At 35.7% G+C, this 22301-nt stretch overlaps 1 protein-coding gene across 2 annotated transcripts in view; it reads right to left on the bottom strand.

Moving 5' to 3' along the window:
• AFF4 (AF4/FMR2 family, member 4) overlaps window positions 1–22301 on the bottom strand; it is an 84722-nt gene that overhangs the window by 52914 nt on the left and 9507 nt on the right. For both annotated transcript variants that reach the window (XM_008571630.1, XM_008571631.1), the window contains exons 2-4: window positions 6041–6167; window positions 2652–3446; window positions 1106–1150 (exon numbers count right to left, since the gene is read on the bottom strand). In XM_008571630.1, the coding sequence (XP_008569852.1) occupies window positions 1106–1150; window positions 2652–3446; window positions 6041–6163 (963 nt within the window). In that variant the 5' untranslated portion in view covers window positions 6164–6167. The remainder of the gene's footprint in view (window positions 1–1105; window positions 1151–2651; window positions 3447–6040; window positions 6168–22301) is intronic.

The following is a 22301-nucleotide window of genomic DNA, read 5'->3' as shown; positions in this document are numbered from 1 at the left end:
GGAAATAAAAACAACAAAGCCTAATAACAGTAAAAAAAAAAAAAAAAAACACCTCAAAAAAAAGAAGGGGGAAAAAAAAAAAAAAAAAAACAACTCTACAATAAGCAGAGAGAGTAAAGAAAATAAGAACTCAAACGAAGCCCCTGGATGAAGGGGAAGATAATGACCTTAGAGAAATAGATACAGCAAAATGGAAGAGGTAAAAGGGAGATTATAGTGGGCTACAGAAGGGAATGGGAGAGAACAGAGTAGAAGCAGGCAATGCAGGTAGTCTTTCAAAAGTAGCCACAGTGAAATGCAAATATAGACACAAATATGGAGGAGCTCACAACCCCCCCCCAAAAAACCCCTCCCAAACCAAGAAAGTACGAGTAATATGTGACTGACAGTTTTCTCTACTGAGCAAAAAGCAGTCATCATCACTCACTAATTCACTGGACTTTCTCTTTTTCCAGCAGACATGATTTCTTTTTCCAACAGAAGAATTTACTTTTTGGTCATATATCACTTTTAAACATATCCCATTAAATACTCAAAATGTGCAGTACTCAGAAGGGTGTGGGGATGTGTGTGTGTGACTGGCCAGTAACAGGGATTGAACCCTGGACCTTGGTGTTATCAGTACCCTGCTCTAACCAACTGAGCTAACCAGCCAGCCCTAAAGAGGTCATTTATTGTAGGACTTTACCAGTATGTACAGATAAATTACAAAGGAAGCTATTTTCAACTAAAGGTTTGAGAGTAAAAAACACTGAGTTTTTTAGCACTTCAAACTATTAACTGATAAGCTTAAGAAAGTGCAGTCATATTTGGTTTCTTCCTCTTTTCAAGGCAAACTGTTAAGACTGTAATTTGTTTTACTTAAAAACAAAAAAACAAAACCAGCTCTGTGAAGGCAAATAGTGAAGTAAACAAACCATGCAACTCAGAATCTAAGTATAAGCAGAACAGAGAGTCAATTATTTATGATGGGCATAATCAAGTTACACAAATAAGCAATCTGTTCTTTCAGATCCTCTGTCAAATACAGGTGGAAGGAGGGTAAGAGGGTGACAGAGCATCATAATTAAATAAGAGATTGAAATGATTTTTAAAAAAAACTTACTTTAAGAATTTCATCCACACAGCTCACATCACCAGAAGCTGATGCCTTAAGAGAAAAAGAAAGACACGTTAGATTTGGAATATTTTATTATTAGATTTTTAGTATTTGCTGCAGAGATTTAAAAACATTATTAGAAATTAAATAAAATTTAAAGGAGTATTTATAATCTAACTACTCTAAATCAGAACGCTTGTTACAATTTCTCGACTAATTTCCTTAAATACAAATTTTCAAGCACTAGAAACTTTTAAACACCAAACTATACATAACTTGAGGAACTTAATTTTTTTCAAAGGATTTTAAAATTTTGTCTTTCTTATACATTAGATTAGAAATAATTTTTAAAATGTAATTTTTCAGGGGAGTGGCTAGTCCAAAAATTTGAAATTTTATTTATATACAAAATATACCACGATACTGAGATACATCATTTCACATAAACTAACAAACAGTAAAATGAGTATTATTGAAAGATTACTGGTCTGGAACATGATGGAAATCTTACACAGTCTTTTTTAAATCACAGAAGGTAAGTTGCTTATTCTAAGGCACAAAAAGTAATTAGAGAACTGTACTAAAGCCCAACTCTAAGGATCATGCTGTTTGAAGAAAAGAACAAATTAGCATTTTACTGTTCTCTTCAGAGGAGTAATTAGATGGCAAATGCCACTAACGATGAGTTTCCCAACACCACAGGAAAAATTTTGAAACGTTCTCAAAACAGCATTTTACATATCCCTGATTCTTCTCCCCACCACTCTGAGTAATGGAGCTATAATTTTTGGCTACTGACATTACTTAAAAATTTTATTTTATTGTACGAACTACATCAAAAGATAAAATTTTAAGGGATGGCCATGTAGCTCAGCTGGTTAGAGTATAGCCTTATAACCCCAAGGTCATGGATTTGGATCCCCATACTGGCCAGCTGCCAAAAAAAAAAGATAAAATTTTACAATGAATGCTTACTTCTTTGGTTATTTTGAAAATCATGGTTTGTTATGCAGTTATTAACACTGTAAATTTCAAACAACTGCTATGAATCTGGAGCAGCTGTCTCAATCCTTGAAGTATAACTAGAGAAAAGAATTATAGCATCCAAACTATACAACATGACAATCTCCATGGACCCCAAAGTCCCAACATTTACCACCATGAAACAAGGTCCACATCTCATACTCATGAATGAAAATAGAGAAGTTAATCTTTTTAAACAAAAGAAAACAAGGTATATTACTCCATAAAATCAAAAGCAGGAAATCTAAGGTATTGATGGACCACGCTTTTATTCTGTAACTGACTTGTCATTTTAATATTTGAAAACCGTGAGAGACATTTTCTCTATTTCCCAAGAGGGGAAGCTAACAGCTCTATGGATCCACTTGGGAGTCATGCACAAGTCTTTCTTTAAGCTTTTTTTCCCCATCTTTAAACTTTTAAACATTCCTTACTATTAAGACAAAGAGGCAATTCACATTCAATCATAACTTCATGGTCAATTGCTTTACATAGTCACAATGTTAAAAGCTCTAAATGTGTGACTTACATCCAGCGGTTGGGAAGGTATTTTCAGCTTGGTGAGATGTGCTTTGCTGCTGGGCTTCAACTCAGTCATGCTGTTGCCATGGGATTGGCTGCTGTAGTGCTCAGAGGACAGCTTTGGTTCCATGGACTCCTGTCCATCCATGGGCCGTACATAGGCAGTGGGTTTCTGTAACATTGAACTGGATTTTGACATCAACGACGGTGGGAAAGACTGATTTGAGTGCTGCCCACTTGAAAAAGGTACACGGGAAGGAGAATCCCAGTTTGCATCAGGGTCCCGAGGTGATTTGGAACGCTGATGTTCCTTGCTATGGTGATCATTCCCATGAGACCTGGAATGACTGGAGCTCAATGAAGAAACAGCCTGGGGTTTTCCAGGGCTGGAAGAACGTGATTTGGAGTGTTCTGATCCATGTTGGCTTTTTTTACGGCTACCACTTCCGCTACTGCTGTATGAGTCACGGTCGTGCCTCTGGCCACCACTGTTAGTGCTACTACTGCCACCTGCACTGGTCCGCTGGCTACTATGTCCACTTTGTAAGCCTGAGGACCGTTTCTGAGACTGAGAAGTGCTGGGTGCAGGTCCTACTGGAGTCCATTTGCTACTCTGATGAGAACCTCCATGTCTCTGTTCAAAGAAATTTGGATTAGATTTTTCATCTGCTGTTGGTGGTACTGTAGGCTTGGGAATTGCAACAAGCTTTGGTATAGATCTGTCCCCTATGAAATCCTTCATTTCATCGTAGTTTCCAAGCATACTTTGAATACGACTTGATAACTTATCTTCTTTGCTAGTCTACAAAAAAAAATGTAAAATAGAATTATACAATTAGCATAATCAGAAATAAAATATGCTTCTAAACTAATTTTCCAAACTTCAAAGGGAAAAGGGCTTTTCAAAGGGTGGCTTCAACTCATATCTTAAAGTTAAAATCTAGAATAAAACTCCATATATGTAATATTTATAGTGAAAAAATTCATTGACAGTATCTAAAAATAACCATGCTAAAATATAAATATTCTATAAGACACTGAGAAATACATATAATAGATTCTAGAAGGGGAAAATAAAATCCAAATTTTACCAGAAACATACTGGAATAGCAAAAGTCTTTTGAAGAACAGAAAGTAATCTGACCTACGTAATTAAGTTCAAGGCCAGCAGATTAGCCAACACTTATAACTTGGCAGTCTGTGAAAACATTATATTCCTTGTAATTAAATGTTATAGTTAGGGCCGGCCCGTGGCTCACTCGGGAGAGTGCGGTGCTGATAACACCAAGGCCCCGGGTTCGGATCCCACATAGGGATGGCCGGTTCGCTCACTGGCTGAGCATGGTGCTGACAACACCAAGTCAAGGGGTTAAGATCCCCTTACCGGTCATCTTTTTAAAAAAAAAAATGTTATAGTTAGACGCGGAAACAAAAATTTAATGAAATAAGTTATACATAACTGATTGCTTTTTATTTTAATTCCCTCTGCTACTGTGACTCATCAAGTTAATAAAAGTTCCCAACAACAAATTAAGCATGGAAAACCCATTGGTAAAGTTTTTTTTTTTTTTTTTTTTCCTTTTTGTCTTTTTTCGTGTCTGGCAACGGACCACAACTCTCAGTGTCGCGCCCGTACCGGACCGGGACCGGCAACGGGATCGCAACCCTCGGCGCTGCGCCCGCCCCTCACTCAGCCAGTGAGCGGGAACCGGTCTGTATGTGGGATCCGAACCCTCGGCGGGAGCGCCACCGCGCTGCCAAGCGGCGCACTGTAGCAGTGCGCCACTGGGCCAGCCCATTGGTAAAGTTTTAAATCCTGACTTTTCATTCTGATCAATAAAGCCTCCAACTTCTGAAGTCAACAGTATATACTTTAAGTTCCAAAGAATTATTTTTGGGTAATAAGAAGGTCCAAGATGTCTTCCAACTTTAGGACTCTTTCATATTCATATGTATGAAAGAAAGTTTACTGATTACTTTAAAAAGAAATCAAGACTGAACCACCTCTATTTATTTTGAGATTAACAAGAATCGATAACTTCAGATTACTTGAAAATCAATCTGACCCTATTAAACAAGAAAGGTAAATATATAGCTATTTACAGACAACACCGAGATCTGAGATTAAATCCAATGCATTACAGTGAAAGTACAAAATAAATGGTAGTGTGATATAAAGATTCTGGACAAAACTCTTATTTTTTTCATCATGTCTTTAATCCTTAATTTAATCCCTAATCCCAGGTTTTTTGTTACACTCACATAAATGATGTCAGCATGACTGCATTTAAATTGAGAAATCCCTAAAAACTCACGATAAATGGCTTATATAGAGCACATAATGCTTTCCATACACACCAAATATTATGGGGGTAAATCTGGGATACATTGTTACTTTTAATATTTTATCAGAAAAAAGTTTAACATTTTTTGGTGGCTGACCTGTATGGGGAAAAGTCTAACATTCTTAATCTCATACTATACATTAATAATAGTCATTAATGCTCTAATACATAGTATTATTTTCTATTATACAGGGTGTAAGCCTTTAAAAACTAAGGACAGTTGAAATGAAAACCAAAGCCAAATAAAATGGTAGAGAGACATCTGAGGCTACTAAAGCTACACTAAGAGTCATCAGAAGTGGTACTATTCAGTGTTTTTTGTAATCCCCAATCAAGTACAATAATAGTAATAAAAATTGCAATTGATTCAAGTTATTGAACACCTCTGGTAGCATGCTTTAAAATAAATCTGATATTGTTAATTAAGCATTAAATGTATTAGAAAGAATATCAAAGAATATAATTTATGAAAACAGAAAAAGAACCAGACTGATACTGAAGATATGTTTATTCAAATATACTATCAGTCACTGAAACTTAGTAAACTAGGTAAGCAAATGACAAGAAATAAAGAGAAACAAAAGCATCTACAAAACATTCATCTTTGACTGATGTTATACCCAAAGAACACCTAGGAAACAGCAGACAATGCACACTGACTTACAAAATTTTAATTTAATCAAAAGCTCAGAAAAGTAAAATGCCTGCCCATGGTTAGTACAGCCCAGGGTATAGATATGAATGTTTGAGCCAATTCAGACCATATTTTTAAGAGTACAGGATAGCAATGGGAAGGGATAAGGAGGTTGTTCATATTGTAAAAATTCTTCAATTCATAACACTTATTTTGTATACTTTTCTCTGTGCATACTATACTCCAAAGAAAAGTTTAACCCCCCAAAAAGTTATGCTGTAGTTAGAGGACAAGGAAAAACATTAAGTTGTATTCATAATAATAATTCTTCTCTAACATAAAAAGTCAAGGATAAAACCTTTTAAAAGCAAAGATGTCATGTTAATGGGAAAAAAAATTCAAAGAAAGACAACTTACAACTTTGTATGGCTCAGCAAAGAGAGGAGAGCTAGGTGGGAAGGCGTCTTCACCCTGCTGAATTTCCTGATTCCGCCTTTCCCGTTCTTTCATACGCAGCACATTCCGGTCTTCACGGTTCATGTTGCTATGAAGAGAAACACAATTTTACACCACAAAAATGAAAGGAAGAATTAAATTTTCTGTACTGATTTTGTCAGTTTAATGCTTCAATTGGAGATTCCCTTTTGACTTCCAAGCAATAACAGGCATTAGTGCTTGATGCTGGGTCTTGGCAATGGTTTTAGCAACTAATACCAATAGTGTCCTTTCCACAGCTATCCAGAGAGGAAACACTAGCCCAGACTATTAGAACTCACCCCATCAAAACATTTAATCCTATCAACTTTTAAAGGACTCTGCTAGCTAAAAGTCAGCTAAAACTTGTACATTTATAGGGAAGGTAGTACTTAAACCCAAATCCTCAATATTTCCTATAAGCCTTTCGTGGCTTCCTCTCCAGAAATCTAACTGTTCTTTGCCTTTAAAAGCATATAACCCACTCTTACCTACCACCCCTTCCACCCAGGATCCAGTTCTTTTCTCTAGTTTGCATCTACCTTATCTTGATTTTTGTCCCAAACATACCTTCCTTAATGTCCATCCTTATGGCAGTTTGACCTCAGCTTTGCTGTGACTCTAGATTCCCTAAAAAATTACATTTCTGCTCTAAATATATTAATATTTCAATTAACACTTCAATAATGGCAAGACTGAGGCTTTCAGTAACAGAATGTAAAATTAACGTGGGTTAGCAACAACAATTGAAATCATATTGAAGAGGAAAGTCTTTGGGATGGGAGAAAAAACTTCTATAATCATGACAGTATATTTTCACTATAATGAAGGGTAATAGCTTTATTTACAGCAGCAGGGATTTTGGTTATATAGACAATGATAAAAAAGATTGTTAAACTCTGGGACAAAAGATTACCAGGGACTCTGCAACATCCTTCCCTATGGATAGATTAAATCATCTATCTTGTTTTTTTTTTTGTTTTTTTTTAAAGACGACCGGTAAGGGGATCTTAACCCTCGACTTGGTGTTGTCAGCACCACGCTCAGCCAGTGAGCGAACCGGCCATCCCTATATGGGATCCGAACCCGTGGCCTTGGTGTTATCAGCACCGCACTCTACCGAGTGAGCCACAGGCTGGCCCAACATTTCACTTTTAATTGGGGTTCTAAGTTAGTGTTACCTATCAAATCAATTGCAAATGTTCATCCTAAAAGCCATTCTTAGCTCGAGGACCATACTAAAACAAACCTCAGGTAAAAAAATTTTAAAAAAAGAACAAACAAACAAAAAAAAACAAACCTCAAGTGAGATTTGATCTGAAGGCTATAGTTTGCCAACTTCTGGTCTAAAGGGCCTGTGGAGCACTTCTAGCCTATAATTCATAAATCAAGTCAGGAAATTAAAGTGAATCAAGATTGCCATAAACTATAATTATAAAATTAGAATGGGCAGCAAAACCAATATACTCTTGAAGACTTTTATCAGTGTGTTGGAACAGTGAAAGAAAACATTCAAAACTAAAATGTCCTGATTTGTACAACTTAGTATCTTGCAAATAAAGCAATTTAGTGTTTAAAAACTAAAAAAGAATATTCTAAGTTTCAAATATGTATTCAAGTTATTTTGTATTTGTACAATTTTCTAATAAGCTTAGACAAGAGTATAAGATACTATTACAAGATGTGATTTCTTTGGTTTCCCTTGTACTTAGCACCCTATATAATCACAAAACATATTTGAACCCTTTTTTATTAAATACCATAAAACATCTACACTTAAGCATTCAGAGAATAAAACCAAACCTCCAGCACATCTGAACCAACTAATAATTTTATATCTCTAACAATCAAGTTTTAAATAGACCTTTTGAGCTATGGTGCTGCCGACACACAAAGTTATTCATATCTATAGATTCTAAAGGGCACGTTAACTACCAATTTCCATAAATTTCCTAAATTCAAATCCAGAAAGATCGAAAACAACAGAAAACTTCTTTAAAATGTGATTTAATTTTATGTATTCAACAGCACTAAAATAATCACTCAAGGAATACCTGTATATTTATTATAAAAATAGATATGATTCCCACAATAAAATTCCTTCTGTGAATCAATGCCAAAGAAACTTTGTTTCCTTAAGCAATGAAAGCCATCCAACTGAGTATTTCCTCTTTTAATAAGGCTGCTAGGAAGCTCAGAACTAAATTAATTGATTGCTTAAAAGAACTAATATCCCAGTTGTAGCTCTTATTCTCTAATTTTTTTTCTGATCTGACTTATTTTTGTATCTAATGTATCCTCCTGTATCTCTGAACATCAATATCTGTGCTGAGGATAAAATAGTTTGCCCCAAAAGCAATAATTCCATTAATCTGAAATCCACTAAAATTAACATGAAATTTAAATATGAATCAATTTGAAATACATCTTTGCTGCACAGGCAAAACTATTTTATAGCTCTGAGAATATAGGAATAAACAAACTCAATTTCTCCCACTATACTCTCACAATATACTTCTGACATTTGATGTGTGTGAGAGTTTCTCCCACACACCAAGCAAGCGATCAACTTTGCAGAGGATACCAGCTGGCTGTCTTCTAATTCAATTTAATTCTGACACTACCTATCTGGAGATAGTGTTAAATCCCACAGGTTGAGGGCTCAGCCCCACAATACTGCCCCCAACTTCAGATGCCAGTTGTAAGCCCCAGGTTGTTTTATTTGTGCTTCTGAACAACCAGCTACAAATTGGGGTTCCCATGACTCCCTCCTTGGGTTCAATTAATTTGCCAGAGAAGATGACAGAACTCAAAGAAACATTATTTACCAGGTTATCATAAAGGATATTTTAAAGGGTACATATGAACAGCCAAATGAAGATACACATAGGGCTAGGTCTGGAAGGGTCCAAAGCATGGGAGCTTCCATCCCAGTGGAGGTGGGGTGTACCACACATGGATATGTTCTTGTTCACCTTCCTGGAAGTCCTCTGAACTCAGTCCTTTTGGGTTTTTATGGTGACTTCATTACACAGGCATGATTGATTAAATCATTGGCCATTGGTAATCAATGCAACCTTCAGCTTCTCTCTCTTCACCAGAGGTGGGGGTGGAGCTGTGAGTTCCAACCCTCTGAACACGTGATTGATTCCCTTGAACACCCCTCAAATCTTGTTTTAACAGTAAGAAGATGCTCAAAAACAGATGGAGACATATCAAAAGTGTACAGGAACCAGCCTGAAGAGGCTCTCACTGGTTGGACTTTAAAACATTTGAGGATCAAAATGAACAATGACAAGAACGTAATAGAACTAATTGGAAAAAAAAAAAAAGGATCCCTGAGTCCATAATGATAATAAAATAAAATAGAGAAATAAAGCAGGGAGGAAATGCCCTTCTTTGTAGAATACCAACTAACAAATGTAGAAGAAATAAAAGAATAGAAAATCATCTTCCTGCAGCCACTAAAGCAATCATTGAGGCAAGATGCTAAAATTATTGTGTGAAAAATTGGGGGAGAATGGGAAATACAATAAATACTACCTTTAATCAAGTGACCAAACTTAACATCATCCATAATGGGACAAACTGATATTACAGGTTTCCTGGTGTGGTGCACTGAAGACCCATCACCACATAGGCAGTCTTCCTACTATAAATATTTAACTTGAATCTAATCATGAGTAAACAGACAAACCTAAGTTAGGGAACACTCTGCAAAATGCCTGGACTGTTCAAAAATGTCAGTATCATGAAACCAAAAAAAATGGGGGTGGGGGGGGCTGGTGATTACTTCTACATTCAAGGACACATAACATCTAAATGCAACACATGATCCTTCATTCCCCAAATCTTGGATCTGGTGGGTGGGGTGGCTTGTGAAGGACATTATTAGGAAACCTGGGGAAATCTGAATACAGATAGTATTTCAGACAATCATCAATGTTAAGTTTCTCAACTGTGATAACTGTATTTGTTTATATAGGAGAACGTCCTTGACTCTTAGGACATAAACACTGAAGTATACAGGGTTGAAAGGTCATCATATCTGCAACTTTCAAATGGCTCAACACCCATCCAAATATATATCTAGTATGTATAAATATGTGTGTGTGGAGAGAGATAAAAAGAGAGAGAGAAGGAAGAGGAGTAGAACAACAATTATAGTAAAAATGTTAACAATTGGTACATTTGTGTGAAGGGTATATGGATGTTCTTTATACTTTTCTTGTATGTTTGAAATTTTTCAAAATTAAAGATGGGAGGAAAAGGGTAATAAAGTTTATTTATTAGAGTACAGCACTGGAGTTGCTTTCCAGCATTTTTTGGCCTTGGGATTTACTACTATCAAACCCTCCTTTCCCTAAGGCCTAAAGTATTTCTCTCATGCCTAAAGTGCACCCCACTTGCCCCTCCAAATTCACGATGATCATCCCATTCTCCTCAACTCCTCCTGTGTCATTATTTATTACACTTGAGAAAGTGACACTGCAATACCATGCTTGGCTTGGAGTGGACACCATCAACATGCCAAACTTCAATTTCTCTAAGGTAAATGGGCATCTTAAATTTATCTAAAGCAAGATTCCATATTTATTGCTGATTAAGTTATACTTAATAAATATTCAACAAGCATATATTATATACTAATCTCTGAGGAAAGAGCAAGAAGAATTTGCCACACTAGCTAATAAAATTTACTATAAAGCCATTGATATTATCAAAATACTTGTAGCACGGTAGTACACAGAAATGAGCAAATTGGTCAGTAAAACAAAACAAAGACCAGAAATAAACCCAAAGATACGTGGGATTTTAATAGTTAAGAAATCCAAATCGGGCCGGCCTGGTGGCGCACCCACCGAGGGTTCGGATCCCACTTACAGACCGGCCGCTCACTGGCTGAGCAAGGTGTGGGTGCAACACCGAGGGTTGCGATCCCGGTTTTAATAGTTAAGAAATCCAAATCGGGCCGGCCTGGTGGCGCACCCACCGAGGGTTCGGATCCCACTTACAGACAGGCCGCTCACTGGCTGAGCAAGGTGTGGGTGCAACACTGAGGGTTGCGATCCCGTTGCTGGTCCCCTGGTCCCGGTCCGGTACGGGCACGACACTGAGGGTTGCGATCCGTTGCCGGTCACGATAAAAGACAAAAAGGGGGAAAAAAAAAAAAAAGAAATCCAAATCAATGGGAAAAGAATGTTTTATTTAATAACAACAATAATTAAGAGTCAACTACTTTGTAAAGATGACAAAGATATTAAAATAATAAAGCCAGGTTCCAAACTGAACCAGAATAAATAGACAAATTCTTCAGCCCAGCAGCCTCACTAGTGAGACTATATCCCATAGAATTAAAAGCATGGCCATAATTATAAGGATGTTTACTGCAGCATAGTTTTACTGGTAGAACTGAAAAAAACTGAATGCCCAAGAACAGGGAAATGGTTAAATAAATTGTGGTTCATCCCTATATATTCAGCTTTAAAAGAAATGAAGTATATCTTTGCCAATTAACTTGGAGGAATTTCCATAAGTACTGTCATGTGAAAAAAGTAGATGCAACACAATGTACGTAATGTGATCAATCCATCTTTGAGAAAAAGTAACCAAAAAATCACCACCCACCCATGCATATGCATTTGTATGTGATTGTATGACACGGGATAAAAGGTATGGAAGAAGGTATCAGCTTTATTTAACCAATCCCTTATTTTTGTTCAATTGTTCCACTTTTTTTTTCTTTTGGCTAATGCTAGAATTAAAATCACTATTAACAAAGCCTTGACTAGATTTATGGGCTCTAAGAAAGTTATACGAACAGAAAGGCAATAGAGAAAAGCTCAATACTTTTTCAAAATTATTACCAAAATCCCATGTCACCCTAAATTATTTCTTCAGAGTAAATTCAGAAGTAGAATTGTTAGGTGTTGAGTATATAGACAAGAATTGGATTCAATTAACTAACACGAGAATGTGTTATATTCAGAATTCTCACAAGCTGAAATCTGAATATCCAGTTCTCCTACACAGGATGTAAGATGTCTCCCCATTTAGCTAATCTTCTTTCTTGGCCCTCGGTAAATGTGAATAAAGAGTACTCTCCTTCCACCTATATGTTTTTCAAAAGACATAATCCCTTGAGAGTTTTGTTTTTCCCATTATAAAAGTAATACTTGGCTCTGTGCTCAGAATGTCTAGCAGGATTCATATAAAATAGAAAGTAAAAGTCACCAATAATTTCACTCTCCTGAAATAAACAATTAACATTCAGAGGAGAAACATATAATCATACACATGTATATTAAACACTGTAGAAATCAGTACACATCATTTTTATTTCAAACAATGAACATAGTTCCACATAATACATATGAATTCTACCTCATTCTTCGAATGTATAGCATTTATTTAACCAGAAACCCTGATAGATAATTGGGTTGTATGCAGAATCTAGTATTACAAACACCAAAAGAGAGAGAATGTGTGTGTGTGTGTGTGTGTGTGTGTGTGCGCGCGCGCGCGCGCACTCTATTTTACCTTTGGATAAATTTCTAGATGTGGAATTGCTGAGCCAAACTCTTAATATATATCACTGAACTGCTTTCCAAATAGATTGTGTCAATTGATGATGCCACCAACAGAGTCTGAGACTACCCTTTTAACCATGCCATTTTCAATACTATGCATTATATGAGTCTTTTAAAATTGTGCCTCCAATCTAAAAGGTAAAAAAAATTACCCCAGTGTCTTTTGTTTGTTTCATTTATTCAACAAATACGAGTATGCACTGTGTTAAGAGCTAGAAATAAAAGATAATGACTCACAGATAGTTCTCAACCTTACAGAGCTCACATTATACTGCATTATACTTCTCTGATAATTGGTTATTGCACATCTTTCACATGAGTTACTTAGCTAATCACATTTTTTCTTTTATAAATTGCCTACTCATTCATGCCTTTTTTCTGTATTTCTATTAAAGTGATAGTCTTTTTTTTTTTTTTTTTTGTCCTTTTTGAGACTGGCTGCACTGCGCTCAGCCAGTGAGCACTGTGAGCGCACCGGTCATCCCTATATAGGATCCGAACCTGCGGCGGGAGCGCTTCTGCGCTCCCAGCGCCGCACTCTCCCGAGTGCACCATGGGCTCGGCCCAAAGTGATAGTCTTTTGATTATGTAATAAGTATGCTTTTCCAATGTGTCATCTACCTTAACTAAGAAATATAATCAGGTTAAGATCAAATCTTATATTAAACTGTGCATCTTAACTCTACTGACTTCAAGTCCTCTGCTCTCTCCTCTAGGCCCATTCCCATACCCTACCCCCAGGCCATGCCTAGACTCTCTTCAATCCCTGCATAGTAAAATATAACCCTCATTGCAGTTGTCAAAACTGTCTATACACTCTCCAAGTCTCTTGATTTGTTTCCAGCTGCTTGCTTTCCTTTCACCTTGATCTGCATTTGCTCAGCCTCTCTTGAGTTTTCCATTATTTCTGTGGGGTAACTATAATTACTCTAAATAAATAAATTTCACATGTCCATACTACCGACATTATGCAATCTATATCTTTATTTCTCAATTATGTAGTATCCAAAGAAACCAAAAGTGAATACTACTATGGACAACCATGGGATTGGTATGCAGCCTCCATCACCCCTGCAGTTATTAGAAATCTCATCCACTTACTACTAGTAGTTCCATCCAAGTGAAAATGCATTTATAGAGGATTTGGATAAATTAGGAAGAGGCCACATTTCAGCCATTTATATTTCTCTCAAGATTCTTGACTTCTTGTGGAAAAAAGGAAGGAAAAACAGCAATCTCAAAAGAGTATCAGGAATAACCAGGGCACGTAGTCATGCGCAATAACTATCCATTGGATGAATATTTTGAGGAAGAGAAGTCTTCCCTTATTTCCTACATAATCAATACCAAAGAAGCTAAGGTACTAATTCTCAAGATGACCCTTTATTTCCCAATGCGTAGTTCCTCAAAATGTAGGTGATTCAGATGATTTAGTTATAAGCAAGGATTATTTGTTGATACGGATTATTTAGATATAGAATAGGATCCTTACTAATAAAAATTCTGAAACATAAAATGTTTAGTAAACAAAAAAATCAGCATAGGCAATTACCTCTTAATTAACTTCTTAAATACCCTAAAAAAGTAATGTAAGGTCTAAACTTCAAATGCACTCTAAACAGTTGAGGCACTGTAATTTAGTAGATGGGACAATTAAGGATACCTGATTTTCGGTTCAGGATATATAACATACCAGATATGACTTTGTCAAGTAACTTCTCTAAACCTCAGTTTTATGTTTTATAAAGTGTCCACACCACTTAATCTGATAAGGACTAGATGGCAGAAGTACTTGAATGTACTTGAGTGTATTACATTATACAAGAATAAAGAGTAAAACATAGAATAAAGGGTGACTTCAAATAGGCATGATAGACCATTTGGGGGTAATGAAAATGTTCTACAATTTAACTGTGGTGATATTGCACACTCTGTAAACCAACTAAAAATCATTGAATTGTACACTTAAAAACAGAAGAATTTTATCCAATGTAAAGTATGCTGCAATAAAAGTGTTTTCAAAAAATAAAAGTATTATTGGCTTGAAAAGGATCTTGGATTACTATCGTTTGTCATCTTTTCCTCTGTTCTCATGAACTTATTGATGTGTTTGAGACCAGTGCAACCCTTTAAACAATTCAGGTTCCCCACCTCCTGCCAACATTTAAACAGCCTGTTGCCCTGTCCAAAACAACAGTAGTCTCATAGCATTACAATAATCTGATGTCAATCAAGAGATAAAGATTATAAGCAGAACAAATATTATAGTCCCCCAAGATGTGATACGTTGAATTTGAACAATATGATAAACCAACTAGACCTGTGCAACAACAGCAGAATACACATTCTTCTCAAGTGCATATGGAAAATTCTCCAGGACAGATTACATCAGGCCATAAAACAAATCTAAATACATTTAAATGGAATGAAATCATATATGCAAAGTACATTCTCTGATCACAATGTAATGAAATTTGAAAGAATAGAAGGAAAACTGGGAAATTCATAAATGCGTGGACATTAAACAACACACCCCAAAACAACCAATGGGTCAGTGAAGAAACCACAGGGAAATTAGGAAATCTTTTGAGAGAATGAACTGGGAAATTCATAAATGCGTGGACATTAAACAACACACCCCCAAACAACCAATGGGTCAGTGAAGAAACCACAGGGAAATTAGGAAATCTTTTGAGAGAATGAAATTAAAAACACTAAATATCAAAACTTACGAGATGCAGCTAAAGCAGTACTTAGGGAGAAATTTATAACTGTTAACATTGATTTTTAAACAAGCAGAAAGTTCTCAAATCAATAACCTAAACATAAACTAAAAAAAGAGCCAACTAAACCCAAAGCAAGCAGAGGGAAGGAAATAATAAAGATTAGTGTGGATAAATAAAATAGAGAATAGAATAGAAAATAAAATAATAAAGAAAATCAACAAAACAAAAATTGGTTCTTTAAAAAGATCAAGAAAATTGACAAACTTTTCTTCAAAAAAGAAAAGAAAACTTAAATTACTAAAATCAACATTTAAAGAGGACAATGTTATCAACCTTACAGAAATAAAAAGGATTATAAGAGAATACTAAGAAAAATTGTATGCCGATGAATTAAATAACATAGACAAAAGGGACCAAATTCCTAATAAGACATAAAATACCAAAATTAATTCAAAAGATAGTAGAAAGCCTCAATAGATGTAGAACAGGTAAAGAAACTTAATTAGTAATCAAAAAACTTCCTACAAAGAAAAGACCAGGACCAGAAAGCTTCACTGGTGAATTCCAACAAATGTTTAAAGAATTAATATTAATCCTTCACAAACTCTTCCAAAAATAAAAACTAAAAAATAAGAAGGAGAAACATGTTTCAGTTCATTCTGTGAAGTCAATACCCAAACCAAAAATTACAAGAAAACTACAGATCAATAAAACTTACAATCTAAATACAAAAATCCTCAGCAAAATACTAGCAAACTGAATCCAGTAACAGATACAAAGGATTATGCACCATGACCAAATGAGATTTATCCCAGGAACACAGGTTGGTTTAACATCCAAATATCAATTAATGTACTACACCACATCAATAGGATAAAGGACAAAAACCACATGATCATCTCAAAAGATGCAGAAAAAACATTTGACAAATATTTAAACATGATTTCTTGATACAAACACTCAACAAACTGGGAATAAGGGAATTTCCCCAGTCTAATAAAGGGCATCAACAAATAACCCACATCTAACATTTTTCTTACTTAAAGGCAAGAGACTGAATGCTTTCCCCTTAAGATCAGGATGAGGATGTGTGCTTTCACCACTTCTATTCAGCACTGTAGTGGAGGTTCTAGCCAGGGCAAATGGGCAAGGAAAAGAAGTTAAAACGCATCAATAGTGGAAAGGAAGAAGTAAAATGATGACTTTGTATACAGAAAGTCCTAAAGAATCCACTAAAAATCTATTAGAGCTAATAAACAAGTACAGCAAGGTTGCAAGATGCAAGATCAATACACAGAAAATTTACTGTATTTCTATATAACAGCAATAAACAAACTAAAAATAAAATTAAGAAAACAATTATACTTACAATATCATCAAAAGGAATAAAATACTTAGAAATAAATTTAACAGAAGAAGTGCAAAACTTAAATCTGAAAACTACAAAACATTATTGTAAGAAATTAAAGAAGACCTAAATTAATGGGAAGACATCCCATGTTCATGGATTGGAAGATCTGATAGTCTTAAAATGAAAATACTCCCCAAACTGATCTACAGATTTAACATAATCCTTATCTAAATCTCAGCTGACTTATTTGCAGAAATTGATAAGGTGATCCTAAAATTCATATGGAAATTCAAAAGACCCCAAATAGTTAAAACAATCTTCCAAAAGAACAAAGTTGGAAGCCACACACTTCCAATTTCAAATCTTACTACAAATATATAGGTCAATAAAATAAAATTGAGAGTTCAGAAATATACCTCATATTTGCAATCCAGAAGAGTGCCAAGACAAACAACTCATTTAAAAAATGAGCAAATGTCTTATTTTCTCCAAAGACATACAAATAGTCAATAAGTACATGAAAAGATGTTCAACATAATTAGTCATTAGAGAAATGCAAATCAAAACTATAAAAAGATTCCACTGCATACCCATTAGGATAGCTATTTTTATATTTATATATCTTTAAATAAAATTATTTATTTTTATATTAAATTATAATATATATAATTATTAAAAATATAATCACATATATAAAAAAAAAAAAAAAGCAAAAAAAACCCAGAAAATAACAAGTGTTGGTGAGGATGTGGAAACCTGTAACTCTCACACACTTCTCGTAGTACAATGGTACAGCCATTGTGGAAAAGTTTGGTGGTTCCTCAAAAACTTTAACATAGATTTACCATATGATCCAGCAATTTTACTCCTAGGTATATACCTAAAAGAATTGTAAGCAGGGACTCAACTAGATCCTTGTACACCAATGTTCATAACAATATTATTTATAATAGCTGAAAGATGGGAACAAGTCAAGAGTCCACCAAGAGATGAATGGATAAGCAAAATGTGGTATATACATACAATGGAATACTATTCAGCCATAAAAAAGAATGAAATTCTGATTCATGCTACAACATGGATGAACCTTGAAAATATTATGCTACGTGAAATAAGCCAGAAACAAAGGTACACATATTGTATGATTCCACTTAATATGAGGCACCCGGAATAGGTAAATTCATAGAAACAGAAAGTAGAACAGAGGTAGGAGAAATGGAGAAATATTGTGTAAAAGAGTTTCTTTTTCCTTTTTTTTCTTTTTATTAAAATATAATTGTGCATGCCAGTGGGGTACAGAGTTGAATATCAGTATCTGTGTGCAATATGTGATGCTCAAATCAGGATATTAAAAGAGTTTCTTTTTCCTTTTTTTTCTTTTTATTAAAATATAATTGTGCATGTCAGTGGGGTACAGAGTTGAATATCAGTATCTGTGTGCAATATGTGATGCTCAAATCAGGATAATTAGTATATTCAGCATTATACAATGTAATCGTTTTTTGTGGCTCTTTACCAATTCCTCCCTTACCCCCCTCCCCTTCCTCCTTTTCCACCTCTGGCAACCTCAGTTCTCTTCTCTCCTTTTGAAAGTTCAACTTAACAGTGTTTCTATTTAAGATGATGAAAAAGTTCTGGACATGGGTAGTGGTAATGGTTGTACAATATTGTGAAAGTACTTAACGTCACTGAATTATTGTAAAATAATTAAAATGGTAAATTTTATGTTATGTATATTTTACAACAATAAAAAAATTTCAGCAAGCACATAGTAAAAAAATTAAAATCTAAACATGCAGTCCCAATGAACTGAAAATTCACCTTCTATAATTTTTAAATAAACACAGGTATTAGTTTTATAACTTTTAAATTTTTTAATTAAAAAAAAGGTTTTTTAAGTTTAAAGAGTAAAATGTGTACCTTAACTTGCCCCTCTCAAGTGGAGCTCAGAATCTGTTACAATGTTTTTTTAAAACTAGTGTCTTGGAACAACTATCCTGCTGAAAAATGAAGCCATTCAACTACCAGATTATTGGGTGACAAACTCCAAAAGTCAAAACGAGACTTGAGCTAAGGTTTCAATTATTTTCAAACTGACTATATATTACAACTGCTGTTAAACTATAACTTTACCGCAATGCACTGTGCTAAATCACAAAGCTTTATGAGTACAGATACTTCTCTCAACCTCATTTGGCAGGATTTCTCTACCTATGAATATGAAGAGATCACTTCCTGCAAGGCAGGGAAACAAAGGTTGCACACCTGGAGATCAAGTCGATACTAACAAAACATCACATCCCAAGACAGTATTTTGCACAGAAGGATCCTTGTCCCAAAGTTGGTCATGAGACCTCTATGGCCTTCAGGTTTAAAATAATGTAGTGAAAAACATGAAAGCAAAGATAACAACAATTCCATACCATTTTTGCTTTCTTCTTTACATCTTAATGAATTATCTAAATTTTTCATCGTGTTTTATCACTCTCAACTAAGCCCTCAAAGCTTCAATGCTCTTTCCTATTCCTCACAAGTATTTCATGAAGCACTATGGCTTCCCCCAATCCTAACTTTCATTCCACAAATGACCTTGTCTTATTGGACAAAGATTAAACAATAGAATATTAAGAATCAGAGAGAAACTGAGAGGGGGGAAAAAACCCGGTTTTTCCTATACTCTTAGCAACGAGCAACACGGAAGACTGTCTTCTGTGACCAAATGTGTGGGGATCTCTCCCCATCAGCAAGCAAGCGACCAATTCTGCAGTGGACACCAGTTGGGTGCTATTCAATTCAATTCCCACACCTTCGACCTGGAGATAGCTACAGATCCCATAGGTTGAGGGCTCAGTCTTCAAGACTGCCCCCACATCAGATGCCAGACACAAATCCCAGGTTATTTTACCTGTGCTTTGGACCGACTGGCTATAAATTAGGGTTCCTCAAATGGCCCCCACTTTGGGTTTGATTGATTTGCTAAGTGGTTCACACAACACTCACTTATGTTTACCTATTTATTATAAACGATATTACAAAGGATACATATGAAGAGATACATAGGGTGAAGTATGGAAGAAAGGGCGTGGAGCTTCCACACCCTCCCCTGGCACAACACACTCGAGTAATTCCACATGTTAAGCTATCTAAAAGCTCTCCAAACCCTGTGCTCTTGGGTTTTTATGGAAGCTTCATTATCTAGGCATGAGTGAAGCATGGGGAACTGTGTAGAAATGTGACTGGACAAAAAGACTATGATCTAACACTAAAAGACTAGGTGGGGAAACCCAGCAAGGCCTGTTTGTTCAGGTTCTTGTTGGCCTCTCTATGAAGCTTTTCTTCCTCCTGTGTATGGGGCAGGACTCCTTCTCGAATAAGGTTCTTATGACCTACAATCAGATATGGTAGGTCAGGGAATTTTTTTATGGCCAGCTCTAAGACAAAAAGGCATGGGAAGGTTAGAAGCCAGGAACTGTGGACAGAAACCAAAATATACATATCATAATATCACAAAAGCTTTCTCATGAATCAACCATTAATTTTCAAACTATCAGAATCTGCATCTATTCTCTTCTTTCCTCTAGATTACAAAGAAAAAAGTATCTCTTCCTATCATTTGCTATCTTCTAGATAGCAGTTTTCTTTATCAGTTACTACCTTCTCTCCAGCAATTTCAACTTCTCCTTCTCTAATGAATCATTTGAATTTTTTCCATCAGAATTCAAACATATTCTTCTTTAAAAAAAAAAAAGAATCTTCATTGACCCCATATCTGTTTCCAACCACCACCCTATCTCTTCTCTATTCTCCTTCATGGCCAAGCTTCTCAAAAGGACTCTTGGTGATTCTCCATCTCCTCAGCAACAATCCATTTTATAAAGTTATCCAAACAGGGATAAGGAGGAATATAGTGAACACTTGTGTTACCCACCAACCACCTTAGGAAATAAAACATCACTAACGTAGTTGAAGGCTACTATGTCTTCCTGGATCACATCTCTAGTGCTCCCTCCCCCACAAGAAGTAGCCACTGCTCTGATTTTGATGTAAATTGTTCTCATGAATTTCTTTGTATTTTTACTATACGTGTATGTGTTCTTAAATAAAACACCGTATTGTTTTGCATATTTTTCAACTATATAGAAAAGGTATACTCTAAATACTCTGAGTCTTTTTAATCCTCAGCATTATAAGGTTAATATATGTCGATGCATATTGCTGTAGTTCATTTATTTTCACTACTCTTCTATCCACAGTTTACTTATCCACTCTTCAGCTGATACGTATTTAGGTAGTTTCCTGTTTTTACAGCATTACAAACAATGTTGTGATGATCGTTTTTATGCATTTCTCTTTGTGCCAACACGTGAGAGGTTTTTTTTAAGAACAGACACCCTAGAAGTGGAATTGCTGGGTTGCAGAGTATGAGCACCTTCAACTTTACTACATATAACCAAATTGTTTTCCAAAATATTTTATTCAATCACTATTCATCATTGTTTCCAACTTCCCAACATTCTGTTTCCAACTGCCCACATTCCACTCCTTTACCAAGATCACTAGTGATTTCCACATTGCTAAATCCAACAGACACATTTATCATTTTACTTGACCTACCATTCAATACATTCAGCAACTCATGGCTCCTTGATATACTCTTTGGCTTCTAACACCCAGCCCTGCCAGTTTTCCCAGCTCCTCGGACTCCTCCCATTCTGCCTATCAGACTTCTTAAAAGTTGGGGCTCCTCTGTGATCAGCCAGGGTCTTATTCTGATTCATTTTGTATCCTCTCCCTACATTCCCATGGCTTAAAATATCATCTCTATGCCTACAATCCAAATGCCCACATACACTCCACATCACACTTTCTCTTTTGAGGTACAGAACCATTGTCCACAGACCTGTTTGATAATACCCTTTGTATGAGGAATCTCAATCTTAATACATCCAGAATTGATTTCTTGATCTGTTTTCCTCTCCAGTAATTCTCATCCTAATAGTGGTGCATCCACCCAACCAGCTGCTCTTGCTGAATCCTCCCTTCAACCTCTCTCCACACCCAATACATCATCAGAACCTCCAAAATATGTTTTGAAACTACCTGCCCACTTCTTTTTCCACTGTCACTGTTCTAAACAAACCGCATTTAATCTCCAACTTGGACAAATGCTCCAGCCTTGTAATTGGACTTCTGTTTCTCTTGGTCTTTCTCTAATCCATAGTCCATACAGCAGCCAAAGTAATCTTTTTAAAACACAAACAGATCACGTTGCCCAACTCCTGCTTAAAATTTTTTAATAAGCTTTCCACTTACCTTAAGCTAAGCTTCAAAGTTCTTATCATGGCCTACAAAGCTCTACTTGATCTGACTCCTGTCTCTTTCACCAGATTCTTCTCAATTCGTTCTACCATCCCTCCCAGTTCCCACCAAAGGCCTTATTTTTTTTGGGGGGGGGGGGGGGGGGTAGTTTCTGTTACTCATAGCTGAATGCATCCCCTAACAATGTAGGATTTCTGAATGCCACCTGCTGTACGGCC

Source organism: Galeopterus variegatus, unplaced genomic scaffold (assembly GCF_000696425.1).
Source record: "Galeopterus variegatus unplaced genomic scaffold, G_variegatus-3.0.2 Scaffold708, whole genome shotgun sequence".
NCBI classification, from domain to species: Eukaryota; Metazoa; Chordata; class Mammalia; order Dermoptera; family Cynocephalidae; genus Galeopterus; species Galeopterus variegatus.
This window is presented reverse-complemented; position numbering and strand designations above follow the sequence as displayed.